Genomic DNA, 27,343 nt, shown 5'->3' on the forward strand with positions numbered 1-27,343 from the left:
AAAGATAATTGTGTGGCAGTGTCTCACTGTTCTTATCTACATTACTAGGGAGTGGTGGGGAGAAGGTGGTTGGTAGTTTGCTTAAGTTTGTTGTAAGACTCAAGTCACAGGCTCTTGTCAAACTCTGCAATACTATTGGAGGTTAAAATCCATTCTGATAGTGCAGAGCACATCTTTTCAGCTTCTTTTAGAATCAGTAGCCTTCACCAAGTGGTCCTAGCTTAGGGTTCCTGTTAGCATGTCTCTTGGATGCAGGTGGCAGGCTATTTTCCTGTTTCAGTTTGTAGAAGACCATTTCTTTGCATTGCAAACGTTCTCTGTCCTTTGTCAAGGTGTTTGCCTGCTCCCACTTTCAATTCAAATGTGCAGGACTTAGAAGACTGCAGAACCAATCAAGTGGATCGTCCTTATAGTGGAGTCATATTGTAAATACTTGGATGTGAAGGATACATCTGGTATCTATGAAGCACAGACAGGATTTACAAATTGCACAAGTGTACTAAAAAGGAATTATGTCTATGTTAAAGGTACATATTCCTGACCTCAGAAGTTTTTAGCATTATCCTAGACTCATTCAAACTCAGCTCCTTTTATTCTTAATCATGTCTTTTACTGGCAAAATAATCTGTAAATAGGTGTCTAGAAACAACTTTGGCCTATGACTGATGGATTTTCTTAAATATCAAGTTGAGGTTCAGCAAAAGGAAAAAGGGAGAGATCAGTTCCTTTTATTTCTAAACTGGTGGCTGTTTGGGTACATCTGTGGAACTCTAAAAATAATGAGCTATTTTAACAATACCAAACAGAAATAAATTCCATTGGTGCCTGCTAAGTATTATTTGAAACAGCTGTCAAGAAGCTGGTGCCCATTGCTGTAAAACCATCTGTTTAGACTTAGAGCTTTTAAGCTGAAATATATTCAGAAACTAGTTTGTGCTTTGGTTAGTGACAAAGAAGGAGAGTCAGAAGACTGGACTATCACGAGAAATAATGCCAGGCACTTACAGGTTTTGTAAATAATAAAATAATAATTTAGTACATATTTACACAGTGACCTAGAGGTCTGATTCTAGTTTCTAAATATGTGCTACATGGAAGCTGTTTGGTTTCAATTCAAATGTCAGTGTGGGTGTGATAGTATTGGCTTCAGCATACAATGCTAAGCCCCACCTGCCTTCAGTCATTAAGTCCCATTCTGTCTCAAGTGTGTCATTGATTGTTCACAAGTAAAGTTGTTCAGAGGGAACTCAAGTATGTATACAAAGGGAGCAATCAATCTCTGACTTTAAGTGCATGTACACCTGCAGTATTTTCTCTCTGTAAGACTTAGATTTATTTCAAAATACTTGTTTGGGTAAAATGGTTTTGGAAAAACTGCTGGCAGTTAACATCTGAAACTCTGCACTGTGTGCAGCCAATGAAAAGAGTGTGAACCTTGCTAGCATCATGGCAGAACTGGTTATTGATATGGAAGGATGCTGGAAGTGTGCCATTATGCTCACTACTTGGTCAGTTTTTCTCAGTGTCTGTGCAACAGTTTTGATCCTTCATTGTACCCAAACATGAGGAAAAGCAGGAAGTGCAGATTTACCTGTAGAACATGCTTTTTTCCTCCAACATTGGTCCCAGGCTGTTCTTAGGACAGCTTGATCTGATCTTAATTATCTCACCATGACATTCCAGTACATGGGAGCCCTCAGGGCACATAAGAGCAAAAATATCTGCATTCTCCAGCTAGGCCCTAGGTCATGAGAGCAACAAGGAAAGGTTGTAATTTCTCCAGCTTCTGGGTGGTGTGGAAGGGGTTCCATGGCTGCTCATTGTCTGCTGTTCAGCCTCTTGCATTTCCAGTGCTGCTGGAGGACTCTTCTCTTTTGGGGAAAAAAGTCTCTGAACCTCCATATTCTGTTAATGCCAACTTCAGTTTTGAATTTGTATATTGTGGTGTATCACTCCCATCAAATTTCTGTTTGTGCTTTTAGGCCTCAGCATGCCCCCTGTGATACTGAATGTGCAGACCCTGGTTTACCTTGCTGTCACTTTGCCAGAAATAGATGTCTGATCTTTCTGGTTAGGTCTTAGAAATATTAGTTCATTCTGAAACTGCCCCAAGATACTGATGAAGCTTGACCTGAATAAAACAGCACTAGTGCTAGCTAGATAAAGCTGTGTTGGATTTCAAACAGAAAATCTGTGCAGCAAGAACCAAAAGAAGAGTGGTGAGAAATTTTTATGTTGTGGGACATTTTTTTTGTAATCAATACAGTCTCTTGTCCATTTATAGAAGTAATTGAGATTTTTAAAATGTAGGATTAGTGGTTCCATAAATTAAAAAAATAATTACCTTCAGATCAAAACAATGCAGCTGTTTGAGTGCTTGGTAGTTGTTTTTGTCTAGAGCTGATTACTACTGTCTTGTGCAGTGGCTAATAGTAAATGAGATCTTGGAACATTAACTCAGACTTATGTGTCTTCATTACGCTATTTTAATTCCTGCTATTTGTGATTTAGATATCACACTTTCTTCAGCATGTATTGTGTGGTACTATTAAGACCATTCTTTGATCTGAATCTCAGTTTTAACCAACTGACCTGCATTTTTGTTCAATACAAGTCACTAACTGCTTCTGATAAAACCAGGCTTGCTTTACGCCGAAGCAAATGTAGGGGACAGAACAGCATAATGTTCCAGTAGAAATTACATCTCAGGATCTTGGGAAGCTCTGCTTGGCAAGCGTGCTGAAATTCCATTTTTGAGTTGGCCTGGTTCATAAGTTGTTACCTCTGCTACTTTACTTTTTACTCTTCACTATTTCTTATTGTTTCCAAATCTAGACCGTTCACTTTTCGCACTTTTCTGCTGAATATGCAGCAAAATTGATCTCTGCCTTTGATTTAGTGTGTAACAAAAGGCTGTTTGCTTACTTATCAGAGAGGCTCTGCACCTGGATAAACTGGTGTTTTTCTCATGTTTAAAATACTTACTTTAATGTCAAACCAGTCACTATAGAACTAAAAACTCCCAAAACCCTGAGTCCAATCAGTAAGTGGATCAAAAGAAAAACGTTTACAGATGTTCTCAGGCAAAGCTATTACTCATTTACTTATCTTTTTTCCCGGTGCTTTGAACTCTTCATATAGAGACAGAAGGGAAAAGCCCTAATTCTTTAAGCTTACTATCTTTAGCTGAAGTATTCTGTGTCCTCAATTACTTTAGTAGAACCAGTTTGACAAATAAGGTAAAACCTAGGTATCTGAGGCTTTTTATTTTTCACTAATTCCAGCCGTTCAGCTCTGTAGTCACCTGTTTTCTTCCTTTTGAGAAAGAGAAAATGGAAAACTTACTGCTCCCCAAGAGCATTTTGTTACACATTTGCATGTACATGTTTTCATTGCACACACGACAAGGCATCCTCAAACTGAGAAGAGAGCAAAACTGGTTGTTGCTAATCTGCTTTGGGATCAGAAGCCACTTGTGCTGATTTAAGAATTGTCATTTGGGGTGTTACTGCAAAACTGAAGTTTGTGTCCTTCATGCACTGATCCTTCCTTACAATCGGTCCCACCCATTGATTCCATGTGCAGTGGTCTGGAGTAATAATGCACCTGGGAATAAGAAATGGAAAGCAGACACTGGCTGCTGCAAGTGGATGTTAGGGACATAGCACAGTTGCTTTGCAGTGGAGGGTATAAACCCTTCCCTACTTGCTAGACAAATCACTTTTGTGGATTGTATCCTGTGGCTCACAGGATACAAGCCTGAAGTAGTTGTCACAGGGATACGGATCTCCTCAGAGGACATTATCTCTGCCCTTGTTCTCTCTCCAGGGAGGAAGATGAGTATTCAGAGCTGCGGTCAGAGCTCAGCCAAAGCCAGCATGAGGTTAATGAAGACTCACACAGCATGGACCAGAATTCTGTGTCGGTACCTGAGAATCAGTCCACTGTGGTCACTGCAGACATGGGTGAGTTATGCTTCCGAGTAGCATGATGCCATCTTGCAGCAGGAAGGCCTCATAGACTTTCTATGTGCAAATCCAAATGTTTTGTAAGGAAACAAATTAATCTGTGCAATGTTAATCACAACAAATGCTGCGAAATTATAGATGAAGTAACCTCTGAGCCTTGGTGCAGAGTAGTCCAAATGGAATGATTGTCTGGGAGAGGTCATGACTTTTGGGAAAAAATGGGTGGAGGCAGGGGCAGGAAAGCCATTCATGTATCTTACATGTAAAGCAGTCAAATCTAGAAAAAAACTGCAGACATAGTAAAAAGTTGGGGGAAAGTGTGGGGATTCTGTCTGTCTGGTTCTTACACAGTCAAATTATGAAGGATGTCTGAACTTTTGGAAATTGAGAACCTTTTTAAAGTATGAGAAGAAATTCTTCTCTCAGAATATGGTGAAACTGGTACAAGTCTCTGGTAGTGTTCAAGACCAGGTTGGATGGGGCTTTGAGGAACCTGATGTAGTGGAAAATGTCCCTTCCCATGGCAGGCAGGTTGAAACTAGGTGATCTCTAAGTTCCCTTCCACCCCAAACTTTTCTGTGGTTCTATGAAATTGATCTAGACAAGGATAAACCAGACACAAGCTGTTTAGGTACAGTGGAAGGAGGGAGCACCTCCAGCCAATCTGTAAATAGTTTTTTCTTGTTAAGAGCTAAGGGTGCTATCAGATTATGTTCAGAATTTCACCTATTTTGTCATCCAAGCATAGTAATTGATCATTTGAAGATTCTATAATTTTCAATTTTCCAATTTTCAACTTCCAGTTTTCAATTATGGAATATTTATTCCCATATTTTTTGCAATATAAGTTTGCAGTCTACAGTGCTGTGAAGTTTGAAGATACTAGGCCTTCAGTATGGTAATGTTTTAAGTGTTTGGGCCAAATTGCTGGACACTATAGCTGTAGACCAGCAGAAGTCTGGTGTAATCCTCACTATGACTGGTTTCCAGAATTCACTTCAAAATACTATTTTCTTAATTCCTATTTAGAACCAAATAGCTGGTATTAATATTCTTCCCCACGTAAAACAGCTGGTTGCCTGGGAGCTTCTGTGATTGATATTGTACCTGAGTAGTGTTTTAGGAAACCACTGAAATAGCAGTCTTAAGCCCTGGTGCAGAACTTGTGCTCATTAAATATTTAGCTGTTGACTCTGCTTGAGGCTTTGATGGTTGTAATGCAACAGGCAGTATTTGCTTTCATACATAAGAAACCATATTAAAACAGTTTTCATTTGTTGGGAGTAGTGTGCTTCATTATTGGGAACTTTCTGCTGTTTTTTCCTGTACAATGCCTTTTAGAGGAACAGACCTGAACACAGGAGTTTAATAATGTACAAAACTTGTTGTTATTGTAAGCAACCATATAAAAGAAATTTTCAGTATAATTTATTAAATTGAAATAAATACAGCAGCTATAGAGCTGTGTTTGTCTATAAATGCAAGATCTGCCACAGCACATTTGTATTTCAGTGTCTAATTTGCAGAAAGTTTGATAGAACAATACTACTAATAATGTAATCGCAAAGTGGCATGACATATGGAAGTCAGAGTATACTTAAGAAAATACTATATGGAGTTAAGATGTTTCTGTAGAGGTTTTTGTAATTCTAAAAAATGAATGTTTTTACTTTCAAAAGCTATTGCTTATTAAGTTCTTCCTTTCGACAAAAAAAAATCGAACTAATTCACTTTTCAGCATTTATTTTGGGGCAGAGCTTTTATTTTTTTCATCATGGAGTGAAGCTGAAGCAGGATTTGTGTACATTAACAGCACATTTTCTATTTAACTTTCTGCTAACAGTGGGAAAAGGCAATAAAATGAGTTATAGAAATAGGAAAAAAAAAGGAATTTAACTCTAGAGATTCTTACAGTTGTTTCTGTTTTCCTTCTATACATAGAATCTGTCCTTTTTGGGTTTTGTTTCCATATTAATTCCTTTGTGTGTATGTGTGTGTGTATGCATACACACACCTATATATATATACATAAATATGTATACATATATTTTTATCCCTCTAGATACATGTGGATTAAAAATCATGACCTGGTAACCATGTGCATGACCTTGCTTACTGCCCTAATGTAATAAGCATCAGTGATTTGTAAAAAACATAATACATCATGATAGACTAATGCATCTGGATATGCTGTTCTACTGCTGCAGGCAATAAAACACCAAGAGCTAAAAACGATTAATGCTCTCCAGTATGTCTTGCAGAGATTGTGCTTGGGCTGTCCTGGCTTTCTGTGAGAAAATGTTACTGTAGGAATGGCATACGAGGTTCTGTGATGATGGTTTGTTTATATGGACAAAGTGTCTGTTATGAAAAACTCTATGGAAACAAATAAATTCAATCAGACAAAACGGAGGTTTTTACAAATAAGCACCCTGCCCCCTATATATTGCTCATAAGTGAGTGTTATTATACAGGGTTGGTGTTACTACAGTAGCCAGGGGAATGCTAGTCGGGAACTAGTAAATACAATTTTGAAAGTGCTGTATGTGTTGCCCTTTCAGTGTCACATACAGTACTGTGACAGTGTGCTAAACACTTCCTTTGGTCAACAATAAGTTCATGTTTATGTTTGTTAGGATGTGGAATTAGATTTGGGATACTGAGTTTACAGATTTTAACTTGCTGATCATCTCATTCCTTCACTCAACCACACTCAGTCTTCCTTTGCACAGATTTCAAGGCAGTCTGCAATAATCTGTGTCTGATGTCTTCTAAATTTTAGGCACAGTTTGGTGCCACATTACTTTAGTCCCATATAGGGACCACAGCTACATGGCTGCCTGGGGATTCTGGCCGTGGTGAAATGCTTACAGCAGTAGTGTAGAAATAAAGCCCTCTGGCAGGAATGCCTGCCACTGTTCTTAGTAATGTATGGAACTGCTGTGGTATTGTGCACCAACTATGTGCTGTACAGTTGCTAGTTAGTGCAGCTTGACTAGTAAGCCAGAAATACTAACTAGCACACACAAGGGACAGCACAAGGGTGAAGTCTGCCTTAGGAACTCCCACTGCCTGTTGCCAGATGCGAGCTTAAGGAAAATGAAAATTAGTTGTGAAGGTACTAAGACCCACTTGTTTTCACAGAAATCAAGGACACTGTGGCATTGCCTGGCCACCGGCAGTGTTTCGCCAAAAGACAGAAAATGAAGTGATTTTCTGCCCCATTTTGTTACTAAAATAGCCACTCATAATCTGCTCTTACGGTTGCAGTATGGAACATAGCAAAGAACAAAGTGTGCTATTATGGTCCCTGAATATTCTGCAGTTTCATTTGAAGAAGAAATAGCTATAAAAATGAAACACAGGTTCTAAGATGGGCAGTAGGGATAATATCTGTAAATAACAGGATTTTTAAAATCAGGCAATGCCAAAGTACAACCACAAAGATTTCTCTGAAAAACATAAAGTCATAATGGCAATAAATGTACTAGGCAGAAAAAAGTTACATTTACAAACACCTTTCAGGGTAATTATATCAGGATAATAGGCCTTGATTGGCAAAAAGAATAACAAAAGAAAAAATGGCATGTGGACATGTGGTGCCTTACAATGTTGTTCTTCAGAAAGAGAAGTTTTTGAAGAAAGTATTCAGATTAGTAAGGAGAGTGTTATTTATGAGACGGGAGGTAATTTGTGATTTCAGTTGATGGTTCAGTGTTTATGGTATTTAAGCCCATCAGTTGGTAAGGAAAAAGTAGCAGATTGCAAGGACATTCCTTGAACAGTATCAGTCCTAGCTGCTCTGCAACAGGCACTTCCTGGGTCAGAGTTTGTTTTTATACTGAGTCACTAATTGTTGCATTATTTATTTTGTTTTCTTTTAGATAACGGTAGTGACTTGAATTCAGAACTGCAAAGAGTGCTGACAGGTCTGGAAAATGTTGTCTGCGGGAGAAAGAAAAGCAGCTGCAGTTTATCAGTAGCAGAAGTGGACAGACATATTGAGCAGCTCACTACTGCCAGCGAACATTGTGATTTAGCCATTAAGGTAACTGCAACATGAAGCTCTAAATCCAGTGTATACATTGCTTGAGACACCTGTTCACACTCCATAGTGATAGCACTTTACTTCCAAAGGTAAGTGCTTCACAGTGCTTCAAAGTGCTTCACAGAAATCAAGTCCAGCTCACAGCATGTGCTGGGTAAGCCTGTTTCACACTGAGTTCTCCAAGGCACAGAAGGAGCTACTTAGGGACTTTTGATCTCAAGTCAGAAATTTGTCTATCTTAGGCTCATTCAGAGATAAGAGAAAAGGGACACTCAGCAGTTATTTATTTTCTGAAGGTTGTCCAGCAGACAAGTTGTCATTTTCCCAACAGCTAGTCATTGACTGGTAACTGAAAACAATATCTTACACTTGTTGAAATTTGAAGATAAAATACTATAAATTATGTACAAGTTCTTACTTTGCTGTCTTAAATACAAAGCTAGTGTTCAACACAAAGGTATGTGTGGTATATCAATTCTAATGACAAGCCAGACACAGGAACAAATAATTCAATGGATACTTGCATGTCTTGGTTTTATTGTGCATGTAGCAGAACAAGAATAGGGTTGTCTGATAGCATGTATAATGAAGGGATTGCACTTTAGAACCTGAAAGCAAGGGAACCATAAAGTATCTTACTGTGTACAAGGAAAGAACTGAACAAATTTTTTGTGTCAGATGGAAAGACATCAGTTTGGTCTAGAAGTGGGGAGGTCTGTGACCATCCTAAACACCTTTAAATGGATTTGATACACTTTAGCATATTACTGGGAAAGGTCCTACCTGTCACTGGTAGTGCCTGAGGAATATAAGGCCTATAAAAAAATGAATGCTGAGTAGGAGTTTGAAGGGTGTATTTGAGAGGGAGAATCATAGACTGACTCCTGGGTCTCTTGGAAATGGTCTTAAAGTAGTTTGTTGAGAGTCTTGGAGGATTAGGATAAATACTTTGAATGTATTGTCTGGAGCTTTAGTGCTAAGTGTTCTTTGAAGTCAGCGTTCGCCAAGAGAGTGACTGGGGGTACTTGGAACCAGGTACAGGTTGGCCTGTATGAGGGCCACATGGGTCTCTGAAGAGAGATGAGATAAAAACTTCTGCAGGAGTTGGACTCAACAAAATGTCAAAATAGCTGACATGATCTTAATTCACAAACTTTTTATTTTAATACCATTACTTACTGTTGATTCAAATTAACTAAAATTTATAGGATAATGGCAATATAATAATACTATAATGTTATAATAATACATAATATGATATGTGATGTGATATAATATATACTTTATTATATTTATATGCTACAGATTTTTAGTATAAGATATCAGTATACAATAATACTATAACAACAAGTAACTGTCAGCAGCTTCTTCCTGGTCCAAAGCGCAGGCCTTTTATTTTCATGTGATCTCTACATGCATCACCATTTTTTGGCAAAGCTTTTCCCCTCTGCCTGTGCTGTAGAGCCTAGGTGTGTTTGTGTTTGGCATATGTTAGCATGCAAAGGTTATTAACTGTTCAGGAAGACAGAAACCAGTTTCTGATATGCTCTGATTATGTGCTGGGGAAGTGTGTCACCAATGTGTTTAGTATCGCAAAGCCTACATATAGAGACCTTTTCCACAACTGTACCCATGGCTGCAGGTCATTTCTCCTTTCCAGTTCTTTATCTTTCTCAGATAGAGAACTGAAGGGATTTTTAAAACAAGTAGAATCATGAATGGAAATCTGAAATACTGTGTCTCTCTTGTTTTCTCTCTTGGGTTTTTTTCTTCACCAATGTGCTACTGCTTTTAAATGTTTTGAATCCTTCTGCTTTGATGATTGCATTTCACTGGGTTTCTTTTAATGCCTTTGCTGTTAATTCTTTTTATTGCTTCTTTTATACAAGCTGTATGACCTTAGCTAGCCCATTTGTTTCAGTCCCACAAAGAATGAAAAGACCATGAAATGAGATTTGTCAGATTGTCTGATAAACTGAAAAGTTAAAAAACTGTCCTTCGTTTAAGAAAATCTTCACAGAGTTGGCTAGGTAATACTTTGTATCATTTGAAGAGTAAATCACCATCAGTAGCAGACACCTCTAAAACTCCATTGATTAAAAAAAACATGTAAATATTTTCAAACATGAATCATTTGAAATGTGAGAGCAGCTGAACTGTGTTGGACCGTAAGTGGCATTTGCAAATAGAAAGACTGTATCAAAAAGGACATGCATAGTATGTCCTCCCTCCTCCATGAATGCTTTTAGCAAGGTGGGTTTAGGAACTTCCTGATATGAAGGTGATATCTCTGTTTAATAGTCATGGGTAGAATTTTACATTGTAATTCAATCCTATAACCCATGAAATTTTATCTGAATTTATTTGCTGTGCATCATCATGCTGGATAAAACTACTCTTTAAGACCGCTTTGAAGAAAAATAAGCAAGCCTAGTGGTTTACATAGGTATATATATGCATGCACAATATTTATGCTTTATTATCCATAGAGGATGCTGCACATTGGTGGTAAGAATGGAGAATTGTTAGTGTACTCAGCAATAAGATATGGCTCATGTCAACATGAAGAAGCATAGAAGCAATAGAAAGGTCCCTCGGCTTTGTTGAGGACTGTAGGGCATCCTGTAGTGCTGCTGTGAGACCCATGCTGCTGCCATCACTGCCTGCTGCCTGAACCTTGCACTTGGCCAGATGGTAGCATGGAATCTGGGGAACCAGCAGCAGCCTCACTGTCTGAAGAAACTTCTGTGCTGTGGTGAGCCACTCATGACAGTCCTTTTTCTCTCACGGTTGCTCCAGGCTTATGACCCCTAGTAGTGCTCTGAGAAGAAGAGTCATTAGAAAAGGAGAAGTTGACAAAATAGCAACACTAGGGGCACAGGGATTAAGGAAGAAGAAGGAAAATCTTGGTATGAGAGGGGTGAAGAAACAGCACTGTTTAAAATAAAGCTGGCATCATCATGAATGAATGCTCCAGCCATTACAGAGTCTTTCTTCACATTGTGACATTAATGCCCTATGCTTATTCAGAACTTGAACTCATCCTTGAATTCATCCTTTTAGACAATAGAAAGACTATAATATTTTCAGATACAGTGTAAGCCAAGGCCAATTTTCTTTCTTTCTTCTGTCTCTCTGTCACCTGTAGGAAGGAACATGCTCAGGGACATGGGAAAGAAGAGTCCTCTTTTTTCTACCATCCCACTCTTTAACTTTCCCTTTTTTAGAGCTGGTCTAGAACTAGGAGAGGCCCCATGCCATGCATATGCACAGGCTGCTACTTTCTGCCTCTTACTCAAGCAGGGAAACAGCAAGCACAGTGCTCACTCATGTCATTAATTTCTTTCTGGGATGAAACTGCTGGGATTGCCGTCACTCATGAATGTCATATTTATAATTTGCATATAAAACCTCCATTTGCTTTGGTGTTGGTCATTATGCAATATTTTAATGAAATGGTCAAACTCTCAAACAAAATAAAGAAGTATGCTATTTAGGAAGAAGCAAGCTAATGGTGTTGTAAGGCTGGGTGTGTATCTACAGTTGCCTGTGTAACACTTCTGTCCTGTGTACCATTAGTCTGGTTCAGTCCTGCTTCTTTCTGGTCCTTGGCTGTGTTTTTGCAGACCGTAGAAGAGATTGAGGGTGTACTGGGACGTGACCTTTATCCAAATCTATCTGAAGAGAGATCTCGATGGGAAAAGGAGCTAGCTGGCTTGCGGGAAGAGAATGAGAGCCTCACAGCAATGCTGTGTAGCAAAGAGGAGGAGCTGAACAGGACCAAGGCCACCATGAATGCTATTCGTGAAGAAAGGGACAGACTGCGCAGAAGGGTAAGACTGCTGCATACATGATGCCTTCTTTTTCCTCCTTGCCTGCATAGTTCTGTTCCTAGAATAAGCTTATCTTTAATCTCACTTCCTGGACTGGTTGTAAGGCTTTTTGTTTCAAAAGCTGAGCTGTACAAACTACAGAACTAGGACAAAACTGAACATAATTGAAAACCAGTGTGTGATGAACAGCCAAGGTGTACAACAACCCAATGTCAGAAATTATGTGTTAACAGAAAACCTGATACTCATCTCCAAGGAAGCATATGTAATTTGTCTATAGAGAAAGCAGATGTTCATTTAGTGAATTTTCCTGTGAGGCATTTTTTTTTTCTGGTAAACAAGTATTTTCTTGCTTTTGATGTGAATTCAATTTGTGATTAGGAGAAAGAAAAAGAGCAGGACTCCTGTCAGTGGGTAATTATTCTCAGAACAGAACAGTGAGTAGTCCTAGCCCTGTACTGCTCCCTTGCATAAGTTTTAGGATACTGTGAGGTCAGATAAAAGCCTTGTGCTTTGTGTGGAGCCCAAAGTAAAAAATCCTGAAAAACTCCTTGGATGAGGGATCCAAGAGAACGTACTCTGTGTTACTTTTAAAATTTGTTAACTTTGTTGCTGTTACATCTGCAAAGTTTTGGCTAGATAGGAAGTAATTTTGGTTTTAAAATGGGCAGGTTTAGGTTTGTGTTCAGTTTGAGTGGCAATTCAGACCGCTGTATATTTGTAAATTATTCCAAGTGTTCCTCTTTCCCTGCCAGCAGCAGATCAACCTTTTATGCAAATACTGTGTTTCTAAAACAAAATTGTTCTGTAGTGACTGTATCATTTTAGCATAAGGTTGCACTGTGTGAGACTTCCATCTACAGATTTCAAGCCACAAGTACCTTTGCTTTCTAGCCTCTCAGCACTGAAAAGGTGTGTGTAATGAGGGAAGAGCAGGAAATCGCTATCATATAAGACAAGGCTACTTCAACTTTTGCATAGTAAAATTTAGTCGTGTTAGATACCATCACTAGCAACCTCGTGAGAGGTGTCCCTGCCCATGGCACAGAGGCTGGGTGGCACAGATGATCTTAAAGGTCCCTTCCAACCCTGAAAATGCTATGATTCGATAATTGTAAGTCATTTTCAGTCCTGAAGTTTTTGGACTGGTTTTGTAGTGACACATCTTCTTCAACCGAGGCTGTTCTATTCCTTGAGACACAGAAAGAACATTTATGCTCCTGGTGAATTACTGAAAGATTGGGGCAGGGTGGGACAAGTGGGCAGAGAATCAAAATGTGTGCTTGTGAAATTTGCATGCACAAATGCAGATGTTGATGCTATAGATAATGCAGATCAGTATTGGACTTTCAAACAAGAAAAAAAAATTGTCCTTGAGGATAGAAATAATAGAAAATTATTTATGTATGTAATGCAGTCTAAAGTGCTGAAAAGATGGGTAACAACAATTTATGCTAAGGTCCTCTTTTGAAAACAGACAGGAGCTCCTCTTTTGAAACAGGAAAAGGGAATTGCTAAAATAAAAATATAGAAAACATGGTTGGAGAAGTGAGCATCTTAACCTGCTCAACTTTGCAAAGCAAATGCTGAATTTATTTTCTCTTTACAAGTGCTGGAGAATGAAGGTAAGAATGGGAACTAACAGCTGTTCAGACAGGACAAACCCAAAGCAAAATCAGATTGATAAAAAACACTTGTGGCTACATTATGGCCACAAATCAAACTGTGAGGTGTCTTAACAGACAAGAGGATTATAGATCTGAAGAAACAGTAAGGAGTAAGGCTACTGACTAAATACTTTGAAAACAGAGCTTTAGAATACTAAAGTTATGTTTGTATAATAAAATGCTTGGCTATTCAGGGATACCGATTAAAACCAGGATTGTTACCTTAAGACTTGTACCCTAAGGAAAGCAAAAAAGCATACTTAAGATTGGCCCAGTTAATACCACTGTGTTAGTTCTAGAGCGAGCAAAATATCTCTGCACAAAATTGTCATGTCTTGTCTGGCTGCCAGGAGTAGTAGAGGGTTGGATTAGGTGGTGAGTGAAATACTGTTTACTTCTGTGTATGCATGTAACTGCTTGTCGTGGCCAGTCTGCGTTGGAATCCCCAGTGAAATCAGGGATTTGTGGAGACACACAAGTACGAGCCATATTACTGAATATTTCTCCATTTCCTTAGTGCAGGCAGGATCCAGGAGTGTGAGGACAGCGTGTGATCCATGCTGAGCTAGTGGTTGCTAAAGCCAGCTGGAGCTGTTAGCAGGGATGCTGCATGTGTTATTGATGGCTCTGTTATCAAAGCATCTCTGAGGTCATCAATTCATTTCGTGTGAGTAGCCAGGGCAATTGGCAGATGATAGCAGCAGTGGGATGTTACTGACCTGAATTGTGTCAGTACTTACTGACCCTGGGAGGGTAACCCTTGAATTGCTCTGTAAAGACTGTGAACTGTCTTTCATTTACAGCAAGCCAGTTTAGATGCTTGTTCTTCTTTAATTAAGGACATTCTTCTTGGATGGACTGGATAGATGCCTTGCCCAGTAGACCAAGTATTAAAGTTGGGTTGGTAAAGAGCATAGCAAAATAAAATAACCTCTGTATTTGGGCACAGATGGAAGGTTTGGGTTTGTTTGTTTGTTTGTTTGTTTTTCTAGTTGTTCTCATTTAGTTTGCATCTATAAAGGACTTTACTGAAGTACAGTTTTTAATATCATCTGAATTTGCAGAGCAACTGGTTTACTGCCCACACCAGAGAAGTTTGTTCAGGGTATATGACCCTGTCATCAATATCATGTAATTGTTGTACTGGAAACTGTTTGTGGTTTTAATGTAACTTTGTGTCAATAGTTGCAACAAAATAAATGTTTTTCTTGACCTATTAAATAACTTTCTGCATGCCACTTGAGCTCAGTCACTACAGAGTATTTCCCTGGAAAGTGGGAAAGGATATCCAACTAAAATTTAGTTATTGTTCTTCTCAAATTGAATTGGGTGAAGCGAAAAAACTTGAAGTTGAGCAGATCAATAGGTCTGTTACTTCAAACCAATGTCTGTAATCAAGCAGAGTGCTTTCAATACATTTTTCTGAGGCTTGTTGGAGATTTAATTTAATTAGGCATTTACTGTGCTCAGTTAACAGATTGACCTGCCTTCTAGAACAGAAGCTAAGAAAAAACATACATATAGAGTTTGTTTCTCATGGGTCATTAGTAAATGAGGTAATCATTTACTTCTGTAGGGTGCCTGCAGTGTAGCAGCTAATTTCATAACTTGGGGTTTATTTTACCTCTCTATGATATTGCCATTTTAAAAATAAAATCTGCTTAAAAGTCTGGGCCCAAGAAACTGCTTGCACATAGCTGATCATTATCCTGACTCCAGTAATACAGATATTATGCTGGGGAACTTCTGTACCAGTTCGTGGAATTAATATTGTTACTGCATGTGAATAAGGTCAACATCAGGTCATTATTATTTGCAACTGCTTTTTGTAATAACAGGCTTAAATGGTAGTAGAGAAAGTAGGTTTGTATGTTACAAAATCTCTTGTATCCATCAAGGGATTCAGATGAGCAGCGCTGATACAGCATATAAACTCCATCATTACTGCAAAGTAAAGGCTGGGTTTTTTTAGTTACTCTCTATTAAAGTTGCCAGCTGGGTAGTGCCTGAGCAGGGTCCCAGGCAGCCCACGGGCATAAGAGGCAGTGAGAGGGGGGGACAGTGTTCAGGCTTCCCTGTGGCTTTTCTGAAGAACCAAGGCTAAAGTGAGAAGGCAGTTCCAGCTCTGGAAATCTGTTCAGTCTGTTAGGTCCATAAGCCATATATATGTCAACTTGCTCATGTAATCAAAGGCTTTTAGTTGTGAGTATTATTCTGTACCTGCTCCAGACTCATCTGAATTCAGCAAACTGAGTGGAACAAAACCTCATGTAGTATTTTAGCTTAGCTATCATCAACTTAAGACCTTACTGAAAATACAACCTACAGACAAGTAAAAAAATTTCCATTTTAGTCAGGAATCTCTCCAGCTCTCCAGGTTGCCCTTGATCCAAGAAATTTCATTTTAGCATGAAGGCTTTCCCAGAATACCTTTCTCTTGTGCGGAGTTGAAACGTACCCAAAGCACAGAAGGAGTGTTCTCCAGTGACAAAAAGCTGGCTCAAGGAGCTGTAGCTGTCCGGGTTTTGGCATAATTTGTGTTGGAATCAGAAGGTATTGCTCTGGATTCCTAGAGAACACTGATATGGTATGGGCCTTTAGAGATTATTAGCATCTTGCACAGCTTAAAGTGATCCTTGAACTGCTCTGTCTCCTTGTTTCTCAGTATACACAAGAAACCCAAGGTAGCCAAAAGCTATTTCTGTTCTCCACGTCCTTCAGTTACATGAGATTTGCTTATGCAGCAGTATCCCCACTTAGTGGTTAATGTACTAGGGCTTTGTTTCTGTATCCAAGCTAGTATGCACATGCTCCATGATTAATCTGAAATTAAATGAGGAAAAGCCTTAGACAGGCTTACTACCCTTGCTTGTGTTTTTTACACTGTTTTTTTACACTGCCCCCGGATCAGAATATTTCAGCTGTGCTCAGAACTTTTAAGGAATCCACTGCTTCACCTTCCATGCCACATCCTGCCACATCCTTTGTTTTTGTTGCTTTGCATCCTTTAGAGAGGTTCAGCACCCAGATCTTCCAGACATGGAGCAGTGCATGAGGGACTTTGTCTGAAAGACGTCAAAAGCAGAGAAGTTTTTTTTTGGTTTTTTTTTTTTGGTAACGTATGGTATCACCCAGTGCACTGCAGCATCTCCTGCTACTGAAAAAAGCTGTTCGCATGCACACATGTTTTCAGGAGAGGAGTAGTGCTCCTAGTGACTGTTAACTTCTTACATATTTCTTGAAAGCAGACATCTTTGCAGAGGAGAGAGATTCTGTAAATGTCTACTTTGAACTAATGAGTGCAGGTCTAAGCTCTTTAACCTTCAGGGAATTCTTTGAGGAGATAGACCTTAGACATACTGGAAAAAACTTCTTTAAGATGGTCAGTCAACTACAACAGACAACCTGTAGGAAATCAGACTTTTTGTTCTGGCATTCATGAGTTAAGAGGGCCTGAAAATTATCTGGCTGAAAATAGTCACCATGAGACCTGACTGAGAGGTTAGAGAAGCTTTAGGCTGGGAAAGGCCCTCACCAGAGCAGCCTGAATTGTCACATTGGTATTTCATTTTCCTTCTTCCCCTCTGCAGATTTGCAGTATGCATGAGTAAATTAGAAAAGTGAGTGAGGTATGTTCACTTCCCGTGGCTTGTTGTACTTCATCTTCTTCCTCTGTATAACAGAAGAAAGAAATTGAAGTGATACTAAAATTCAAAGATCCTGCATGATGAAACAGGTCACAAGTAGGGTAGAACAAAAAGAATCATAAGCATGCCCTTTATTTGCGTCTGGTTTAGAAATAAAAGCAGCAGGTGTCCTTTTAATGTGGAAATCAGTGACAGAAATCATCAGGCAGTTTTTAGCTGTTTTTTTGTTTGTGATATGGTAACAAATCATGTAGTTTTCAGTGTGCATGTGTAAAAGACAAAGAGTAAAAGCATGTTTCTTAGATTGATGGTTATATGGGCAGTCTGGTGGGTTTGCAGTCCAGTTGTCAGCATCAGGCTCAGTGAATGTATGAACTGTGAGATCAGTGATTTTACTGGTCAGACAAACTTTCCCTGTTATCCTGCTCCAAACAACCATCAGCATTGCTAGGGTTGGTGCAGTTATTTGTAGCAATTAACTCAGCATATAATTTCTCAAATGAAGGCCTGAATCAGTAAATACATCAAGAAGCAAGAACACGCTCTTTAAGTTGTAGTTGCTTCTGTGATAACAGTATTAAAGCAGTGACTTGCATAGATTGGTAACTGCTGTGCTCTGAGTTTTCTTTTATAAGTGCTCTCCTGAGCAAAGCCTTGACTGCCTACAATCTTAGATGTGTTTTCTTTCTGTTGCTAATGTGCTTTTACAGGTCTGTAATAATGGGCTTTGTAATCGTGGCCAATAGTCACTGCTCAGTAATAAAACATAGACTGAGGGAAGTGTATCCACACCGAACTTTTATGTACTGTGTTCCTTACATAAAGTGGTTTTAAACTTTGGAGGCCATGAATGCTTAACGTTTTAAACAACTTTAGCTCTGTTTTCTAGTTACCCTTGAATGTATAGTGTTACTTGCTTTTGGACTGAAGTCTTCTAGGGTTAGCTTCTGGCCATGGGTGCAAATTGTAGCAAATTTTAAGTCAGATGTTGAGGCAGGGACTTGATTTTGTGAGGAATACATGTGCTTTTCCTGTTTGTTTGCTTTTAAACAATGCTGTAGCTTAAGCACTTGGGGAATTTAGTCTGAAACAGTGTGGGTTAAAAGAATTAGTATTAAATGTGACACAGAGTTAGTGAAGTTTGGAGTTGCTTTTTTTTTTCCAGTGTTGATGCCACAGTATTAATCCTATCTACACTGGAATCCCACATCTTCAAGCAAAAACATGCATACAACGGTTTATTTCAGTTTTATGCATATCAGCAGGCTGAAATAATTGGTTTGCATCAGTGGAGCACTTCTGTCCTTAAGGTTTGCATTAGTGCAGCTGTACCCCTGCTGAAATTATATATGTCTGTATGAACAAAGGAGAGCTCAGCTGCAAGTATGGGGAAGATACATTCTACCAATGGGCGCTTTATAGACTCTGATTTGTGGCCTAATATAGGCACAATGGACACTCAGTTAACTTCGTAATATAATTACAGTTAAGATGTATAATTCTGGGGCAAGCACCTATATCCATTTTCCAGGTACTTTAAACATTGGAGATTTGAGGTTTTGTGTGCTTTTAACTTTTTGTTGTTGTTGTTATTGACAGAGAGACCAGCAGTGTTGATTGGGTTAGTTTTGTTCAAGGTGTAGCACTTCCTTCATGACTGACCAGGGAAGTTAGCTTTCATGTGCTCTTACTGTTGGCACCTACAGCTTTTTATTAGTAGCATGCAATCTTTTTGCTATGTAAACCAGAAATGTTTATGTAAAACGCATAGGGGTTTTTTTTCTTTCTTTGTAATCTTTGCATGCCTAAAAATTCTGTTATTTTGACAATAAGTCCTCAGGCAACCTGACCTTCAGTTTGCATACAACTGGAGAAGAGGCAGGGATACTCTTCAAAGAAGTAGAAGCAGACTTGTAGGAGTCACAGGAGGCATAAGATACTGCTTTCATAACTGGAGTTCAAGATTGAACTCTTTCCACAGTGCAGTAGTTTCAAGGTATCCGTATATGCTTTTCAGAGAACATGATGACTGCCACTTTCTTGAGGCAGAGATTGCTAAAGGACTGGCTGTGTACTTAGTGAGCTTATAGGTGAAGAAAGCCTAAACTTTAATGCAAACTAAAATTTCAATAGTTTTTGACTAAGGAGTTTGAACTTGCTTAATCAGTTCTTTGTCTAAATGTGTTTCTTTGATATAAAGCCACCTTAGTTAAGAGGATAGGGGTCAGTTTTGCATCTCATGTTACAGGCAGGTATCAAATGGACTGAATTGTTACTTCACTGGACTTAAGGTAAAATTTCACCAGTTCTGTTCTACAGACAGACTTTTCCAAGAAAATCAGCATAGAAGCTTGGTATTTAAGTAAACCTCCTATATTCAGGGAAATTTCAGATGGTTTCCTCCCCCTTCTCGCATCTCACACTGAGATTCTGTGGAAAAAATGAGCTCTGTCGCTTTACCCTGTAACACAATTGTTGAGTTAAGCAGACTATTCCGTTTTTGTTTATTAATTATTTCAAGATAAACATAATATTCTTTAGCTCAACTATAATTTGACTCGTGCATAATTTTTTTTTTTCTTTAGCGCTGGAAATCTTTTGATGTCAGTTTTACAGAGAGCTTATGCAGACTGTTGGTTGTGTACTTTGCTGATATTTTCTTGTCTGTATGTTACTCACCATGTGGTAGCTTTACTTAACTGTAGTTTTGAAAGCATGATTAATGTTTTAGTTTCTTTGACTTAAATATGACATATTTATGTGATGTATTTATGTTGAGTTTTTTCAACAGTTTCCATTAGCAGCAGAACCTTCATTTGATTTGTTTAGACATCGTAATTTTAGACTGAGGAATTAGCTTCACCGCAGAGAGATTTCTATACCTATCCTACAGCTGCACTGAAGGGGTGATGTGAAACAAGCAATTGCTCTACAGTATTACATTTTCACATTTCCACATTGCAAATAGTTTAAAAAACTGGCAGGAATGGAATTTTAAAACAAGTTGTATTAATCTGTTCCCCACACGAAAACTCTGTGGCCACTGCAATGGAACAAAATACAACTTTTGTTCAAGGCTGGTGAAATCAGGCAGGGCGAGGCGATGAGAAAATTGCCAAACTATTTGAACTGTAAAAGTGCATAAAACAATATGATGGGGGTTTTTTTTGTAGGTTCGTGAACTACAGACACGTTTGCAGAGTGTTCAGGCAACAGGCCCATCCAGCCCAAATCGTCTGACTTCTGCCAATCGACCCATTAACCCCAGCACCGGAGAGCTGAGCACAAGCAGCAGCAGCAATGACATTCCCATAGCCAAGGTGAGCTACCCTGTGTTGCCGTGAAGCTTCTCACTGTCTGTGCAAAGCAGCCTTGAGTTTGCACAGCTGCTGTCCAGAGTTTTCTGGGGTCTTAACCAGGCCCATGAACTTGAGCTGCAGAAAACAGTTTAGCTCTAGTGGTTGCAGTTCTCTCGGTGTCAAATTTACAGCAGTTGACTTCAGGTTTGCAAGTGTAGCCAGTGAACAAAGGCATTTTGTGTAATCTTTCTGGACTGTGGTTCGTGTGTAACCTGTGCAGCATTCTGACTTACAGATTGCTGAGAGAGTGAAGTTGTCAAAGACAAGATCAGAGTCTTCATCATCTGATAGACCTGTCTTAGGATCAGAAATCAGCAGCATAGGGGTAAGGACTAATAATTATGTGCATGCATGGTACTTTCTGAAGATGACCCGTGTTCAATTAAAAGAAGCATTGTTTTCATACTGGATTAATATATGAGCTAACTGAAAATACCTTAAAAGTTATTTTGAGAAAAATGTTACAGCAGAGAATATTTCACCCAGTATTAAGTTCTCATTTTCCCATAACTGGTGGCTAGAAATCATTCTTTAAGTGACTTGAAGAGGGTAATTTTGTAGTCAGTTCCTTCAAAATCCTTTCTCCTTTAAGAAAAGACTGTTCAGTTGCACTTCACTACTTTACTGAGTAAAGTAGTAAATTAACAGAAAACTGAGTTCTGCTTTATAATGCCAATGTAGATACATAACACTGTTGTTGCTGTCTGTTAATATTTGTTTCACTGAAGAACTCAGCTCTGGCCTTTTGCTAAGCTTTCAAGCATGTAAATAACTTGTATATTAGGGGTTTCTTTAATGTATGATGAAATAGCCTTTGGTTAGCAGAATTTTTAACCAAAATATCTTCTTAATGTGGAGATGTGTAAATATTCTGTTTTGTGTAAAACTCATAGTAAAAATGGAATAATGAATGCCTTGAAATGACTGCATGCAAGCAAACGCAGCTCTCAGCTCAGAATGCCTGTGGGAGGAATCCAGTGGTTATCTGTTCACATTGATCTATTAACTACCCTGTGGCAGGTGTCTAGCACTGTGGCTGAACATTTGGCACACTCCCTCCAAGACTGCTCAAACATCCAGGAAATCTTCCAGACTCTTTATTCACATGGATCTGCTATCTCAGAAAGTAAAATCCGAGAGTTTGAAGTGGAGACAGAGAGATTAAATAGGTAAAGTGAAAAGTTATGCATACTCAGATGTGTTACCTGCTGTTAGCTACTTTTTTATCCTTTCTGAACATTCTAGACAAATATGGATTGTAGCTGATGAAGAGAAGATTCAATCATATGCTAAGGATTCTTTCCATTAGTGTGACAGCTTGTTTGGTCATGCATTATTAGCTCATGCATTGTATGCGCCAGTGACAATTCACCCAGTAGGGTGTCCTTCTCTATGACTGACCAAGTAGACATAGCATTTTTCTTTAATAACACACATCACTGCTGAAAATAAGGATTCCCATAACTTAACTACATCATTCTGGAATTAACTTGCTTTGGTTTGCCCTGAAGAAAGAGAATTATAGAATTAGCTGTATCAATTAGTGTACTGATGTATTGTGTGTTGTGGCATATATTGCAGTAAACAGACTTTTGTCTGCAGAAGAGAGATTTCAGGTTTCTAGTTGCAGTTAAAATACTTTTAGTGTTATCCTTAATAAGCTCTATGAAAAATCAACATTTTCTGTCCTCTTTGGCAAAAAAATACATCAAAACTGTGGATCAGGATTGCAGAATTGTGTCTCAGCGTGGTGCATTCCAAGTACTATTCCTCATGGCTGTCTGAAATTTAGTACAATATCTCTTTTTTTTTCTTTCTTTTATTTTTTCTCTTTTTTCTCTGCACTGCACAATTTTGCTCAGACAACATGTATCACAGACAAAATTAAAGGAGGTGACAAAGATTTAGGAGGTGAAGCATCTGAGATTTCTAGCAATGAGAAAGGTCAGGGCTGTTTTTTAAGAAATCAGTGATTTTAGAGATCTGATTGACACTGATTCCTTCATTAGCTAGCAGTGCAAATTTTGAAATAATCTGTCTGATTTTGATATATGTCTAACTCACAATTAGGTGTAGTACATTGTCATGTAGTGCAGTCATGAGCAGTGATATTCTGAATGCTGATACTGTAAAGCCTCATTTTGAAATTCAGAATTTGCCTCATTGAGAAAAATATTACAGTTAAGTTTTGATATGAGCTTCTCTTTCTCTATTGCCGATTTTTTTGAGATTTCATTGCCTCATAGAAACTTCATTTGTATTTTGGAAGTTACCTTTCTAATCACAACCAAAAATACAGCTTCAAGTAAAATGTTTCTTTTGCATGTTCCAAAGAAAGGGGGCATTTATGCAGCTGCATGATCCTTGCACACACACACCCCACATGCATACTGCACTAATGAATAAGCCATTTAAGACAAGAAGCAAATGTGGCAGCAAGAAATGAGGAATGGGAGCAGAAAAATTAAGCAAAAGGTTAATATGAGTCTGTCCTACACAGTCTTGTTCTTACGAAATAAGCTTTCTGCTTGCTGCTATTGCACAGTATTATGATTACAGTTTATGGGAAGGAGAGGAGAAGAAGTAGAGGCAATCCTAAAAGAAATTACTACCTCTTGGTTCCTGGTGTGGAACAAAGAACAGAAAAATCTCACCATCTTCATTAAAAATATTGTATAGGCGAAGTCGTATTTGTTGTTTTAAATAATGATTGTTCTAGAGTTTTCAGGGCAGTGTCTGCAAGCTAAGCTTGAAGGTTGCAAAATAATTCCTTTTGTACAGCCGTATCGAGCACCTGAAATCCCAGAATGACTTGCTGACTATAACACTGGAGGAGTGCAAGAGCAATGCTGAGAGGATGAGCATGCTTGTTGGGAAGTATGAGTCCAATGCCACAGCCCTCAGGCTTGCACTGCAGTACAGGTATGTAGCCACACACAGAATGTGTCTCAGCCAGAAAAAGAGGGAGACTTGATAAAAACCTTTGAGAATAAAATTACTAGTGTGCCATAATAATAATGGGGTTTTTTTTTTCCTTCCTGAAAAAAATGATTCTTTGCTTAAGCTACTCGACAAACTACAGAACTGAACTTGTTAATGCAAGTGTCTTTCAACCCTAGTTCACCAGCTGTAGTGAACTTCCCCTAATAGAAATACATAGATTTACCTTTTTGTTTTTAAGTACTGAAATAACAGCTGGGGGTTGTATTTAGGATTGAACTGTCTCTGCTCTGTCTCGTCTTAAGATACAACTTTCTTCTGTTAGGCTGGCACCTTTTACAAGGCCAGTGGACCAAAAAGCACTATTGTACTCCACATAATCCAGAGCAATTTTGTATTCCCTCAGTTGTAATTGTGGATTAATTGCTTGCTATTTAGCTTAAAATAATTGCTTTGTACTATATCTAAAGAGATACATTTAACTCCTTCAGCTGCAGCTAATTTGGAACAGGCAGTTCTGGTTTGAAGACAAAATGTGTGCCTTTTAAATAATGTATTCTATTACTATTAGCCTTGAGCAAATTACAAGGAAATGTAAATTGCAAATAGGTATATTAACGTCTATATTTTTAAAAATGTAAGAATGCAACAGGAATAAGTGACTCACAACTGTATTTAGATCTGTTATGTTCTAAGGAAGAATATCTTGCATCCAGGACAAAACGGCAAGTTATGTCTCCTTTCTTTATCCTTCTTTTCAATTTATTTCTTTTTTTTTACCTTTTTTCCTTTTCTTCTCCTTGTCTCCCCCATGTTTCCCCCTTTCCCTTTCCTCCCCTTCTTACTACTTTATTAGTATAGTTACATAATAGAGTATCAAATACTGTATTTTGTAAAGAATGACAAATAAATATTTCAAAGGCATCGTGTTAACCACCATTTGTATTGCTGGTTTTCAAGCATACTTTTGGAGCTCTTTTCACATCAGATTATTCCCTTTAGCTTCTTTAATTCCTTGTGGCCAACCTGTGACCATCAGAAATGAGAGGCTGTTGACTGTGATAGAGGTTGTGTGTGTTACGTTGTTTAATACCCTTGCTGCTAGACAAGTAGTAGGGAACCATGCAGTTCATCAGCTACCTACTTTTTGTTGCTTTTGTAGGTATTCTTCCACTCTGAATTGCCGACCTATTTTGTGAGATTTTTGTTTTCTATGGCTTGTTTTCTCTTTCAGTGAACAGTGCATAGAGGCATATGAGCTGCTGTTGGCATTGGCAGAAAGTGAACAGAGTCTCATTCTTGGGCAGTTCAGAGCTGCAGGTGTTGGTTCTGTTGGTAAGACGTCAATGCATAACTTCATTTAAATTTTTTTTTTGTCAGTTAGCATTAGTTAGTTGTAACAGTGAATCATCTATGACCCATCACTTAAGAATGCTCTCTGGACTTTTCTTGTTTTTAACTAACTAAATAATTGCACACACCAAAAGAGTAGGAGGAAAAAAAACATGGAACTACCATGAAATCATAAAGTTCACCAGCAATTTAAATTAAACTACATTTACTGTCACAAGGTGATGCCTGTGCTGGCAGTGGTGAGGCTGCCACAGCCATGCAGTTATACAGAGTAGAGATACTAAACAATACTCATGGGCATATATGGCTTAGGGCGATGCAGCTGTGATAACTGCAAGTACAGATTTTGTTTGAACCAGCAACATTGACTTCCCCAGATGCTGGGAACAGTCTACCAAAAAATGGTAATAATTTAAAAAAATTAAGATAATACACCGGTATCATGGAGTAGTTACCAAAACGAAGGGAAAAAAAATCACTCTTGTTTTTCTCCCCTCATTTTGCCTTTCCTCTGAAATTTAAAAAAAATCTGTCTTATGTTTTGCTGTGTTGTTGGGGATATAAGCCTGTGAGTTCTGGGGTTTTCTTATTTTGTGTATAGTTTATCTTGTGGCTAGGGGGTGGTATTTTTTAACACACTGCCATATAGTGGAATGAGATTTTCTATTCATGAAGGCAGTATAAAGGGAGAAATACTTTGGGTTTGCATAGGGTTTCATCTTGCATCCATTTTCTGAAAGAGTGTAGTTTAGTTTTTATATGCGTCTGCCTACAGCTTTTAATTGTGGTGTTATCAGTTGCAGCCCAATAAAAATAGTGCAAATTTCCCGTTACATAACATAGCTTGTAGGAAGTTGTGTTTGGTCCACGTACCTTTATTTTTCTGTGAAATTTGATTAAAACACCTACGTGAAATAGAAGATTCTTGGTTTGAAGATCAGTCAAGTTTATTATCAAATCTGTGGGAGGAGAATTCATGGGAGATGCTTCTGCACAAATTGGAGCTGAGCATATCCAGCTGCTCTGAACAGAACTCTTTCCCTTCCTTTCTTCCACATTGATGTTATTTCTAGAGCGTGCACTTCATCTAGCAAGGGTGAAGTATGGGGTAAGTGGTCTTTGACTCAAATAAGCATGAAATTAAAATCTGACGTAGCACAAGCTGGAAGGGCTTTTTATACTCTCTGACATCTCTGCATAGTATTTGGTAAAATATTGTAGTTTGGTTAAGACTTTCAGTGTAGCTACTAAAATGCCTTACTTTAATGACTTCACTCAGCTGAAGTTTGGACTATAATAATACTGACAGTGGGCGTTTCTGTCCTGATCCTCTGAAGGTAGGGCTGACCAGCTGCATAGATGCTACATAATCACTAAAAGTTACAGCAAATTAATAAACACTAGTGTTGGTTTTCTTTTGGTTTGTTGTTGGTTGGTTCTTTTGGTTGTTAGGTTTGTAAACTCTGAAAGGCTGCTTCCAAACAGGAAGGCAATTCTTCCAGCTGGAAGGGTAACCTGTAAGGAGGTGTTCTGGCAAACCATTAGTCGAGGTAAAGGTGCTTGTGAGAGAAAACACAGGAAATGACCACGTCATTAATTTGAGTAAGAGTTGTAATCTAGGCTTTTCCAGTATATTACTAATTTGAGTATCCTAGCCTAATCCTAGTGCACAGTGCACACCCTACAAGCAGGCAAGCTAGCTAAAATAGAGCATCAGTTAAGACACGTACCCAGCAATAAGTACCTGGAGCTTATGGCCAGGAGGGTGGCCAGTAGTTTAGTCACCACCAGTGTTCAAGCAGAAGAGAAGTTGCTTTTACATTGCAGGTTGGAAATATATTGTCCTTGTCTTAGAACTGAGAACACATAAGAAGCATTTTCTTGCCTTAGCCTCTCCAAAGCTCTGAAACAGATTGTTTGCTTGAAAACTAGGGGACCAGGTAGGTGATGAAAACATCACCCAGATGCTTAAGAGAGCCCATGACTGCAGAAAGACAGCCGAGAATGCAGCAAAAGCCTTGCTGATGAAACTAGATGGGAGCTGCGGGGGAGCCTACGCAATCACTGGCTGCAGTGTGCAGCCCTGGGAAAGCTTGTCATCCAACAGTCACACCAGGTAAGTGCTGTTCATCTGGCTTAATGCTCAAATGTTTGTTTGTTTTCAGCCCAAAAATTATGTTGTATTGTATTTGCTGAACTGCCTCCCTCACCTGAGCCGAGTGGCTTCTTTGCTTTAACTTACAAGTCACTGTGCCTCAGTGGTCTGATTGTCCTTAGACTCTGAGTAACTCCAGCCAAGAAGGTTTCTGTATGAGTTTATTGCAGATGGGTGACTCTGAACTTTGGTCTTCCTCATACGGGGCAAAACCATTATGTTTGTTTTACTTCAGTGACTTTCTTGCAGATTTATTGCAACCCAAAGCATGTATTTCTTATTCACATCTATTGTATGCAGTCAGCACAGACCTACTGAGAACCAGAGACCAGAAGTATGCTTCCCTTACTGTTTTGGAGTGCTCAAGAATTGT

General features: G+C 38.7%; 1 protein-coding gene across 6 annotated transcripts in view; it reads left to right on the plus strand.

Annotated features, from left to right (window-relative positions):
• The window catches only part of MCC (MCC regulator of WNT signaling pathway), a 185,795-nt gene that overhangs the window by 130,246 nt on the left and 28,206 nt on the right, over positions 1-27,343 (plus strand). For 5 of the 6 annotated variants that reach the window (XM_071731178.1, XM_071731180.1, XM_071731182.1 and 2 more), the window contains 9 exons: positions 3,829-3,965; positions 7,853-8,016; positions 11,643-11,849; positions 20,337-20,483; positions 20,758-20,847; positions 21,543-21,691; positions 23,304-23,444; positions 24,697-24,797; positions 26,748-26,931. In XM_071731178.1, coding sequence (XP_071587279.1) covers positions 3,829-3,965; positions 7,853-8,016; positions 11,643-11,849; positions 20,337-20,483; positions 20,758-20,847; positions 21,543-21,691; positions 23,304-23,444; positions 24,697-24,797; positions 26,748-26,931 — 1,320 coding nt within the window. The remainder of the gene's footprint in view (positions 1-3,828; positions 3,966-7,852; positions 8,017-11,642; positions 11,850-20,336; positions 20,484-20,757; positions 20,848-21,542; positions 21,692-23,303; positions 23,445-24,696; positions 24,798-26,747; positions 26,932-27,343) is intronic. The other variant, XM_071731179.1, reaches the window with a different exon arrangement.

This window comes from Heliangelus exortis, chromosome Z (assembly GCF_036169615.1).
Source record: "Heliangelus exortis chromosome Z, bHelExo1.hap1, whole genome shotgun sequence".
Lineage (NCBI taxonomy): Eukaryota > Metazoa > Chordata > Aves > Apodiformes > Trochilidae > Heliangelus > Heliangelus exortis.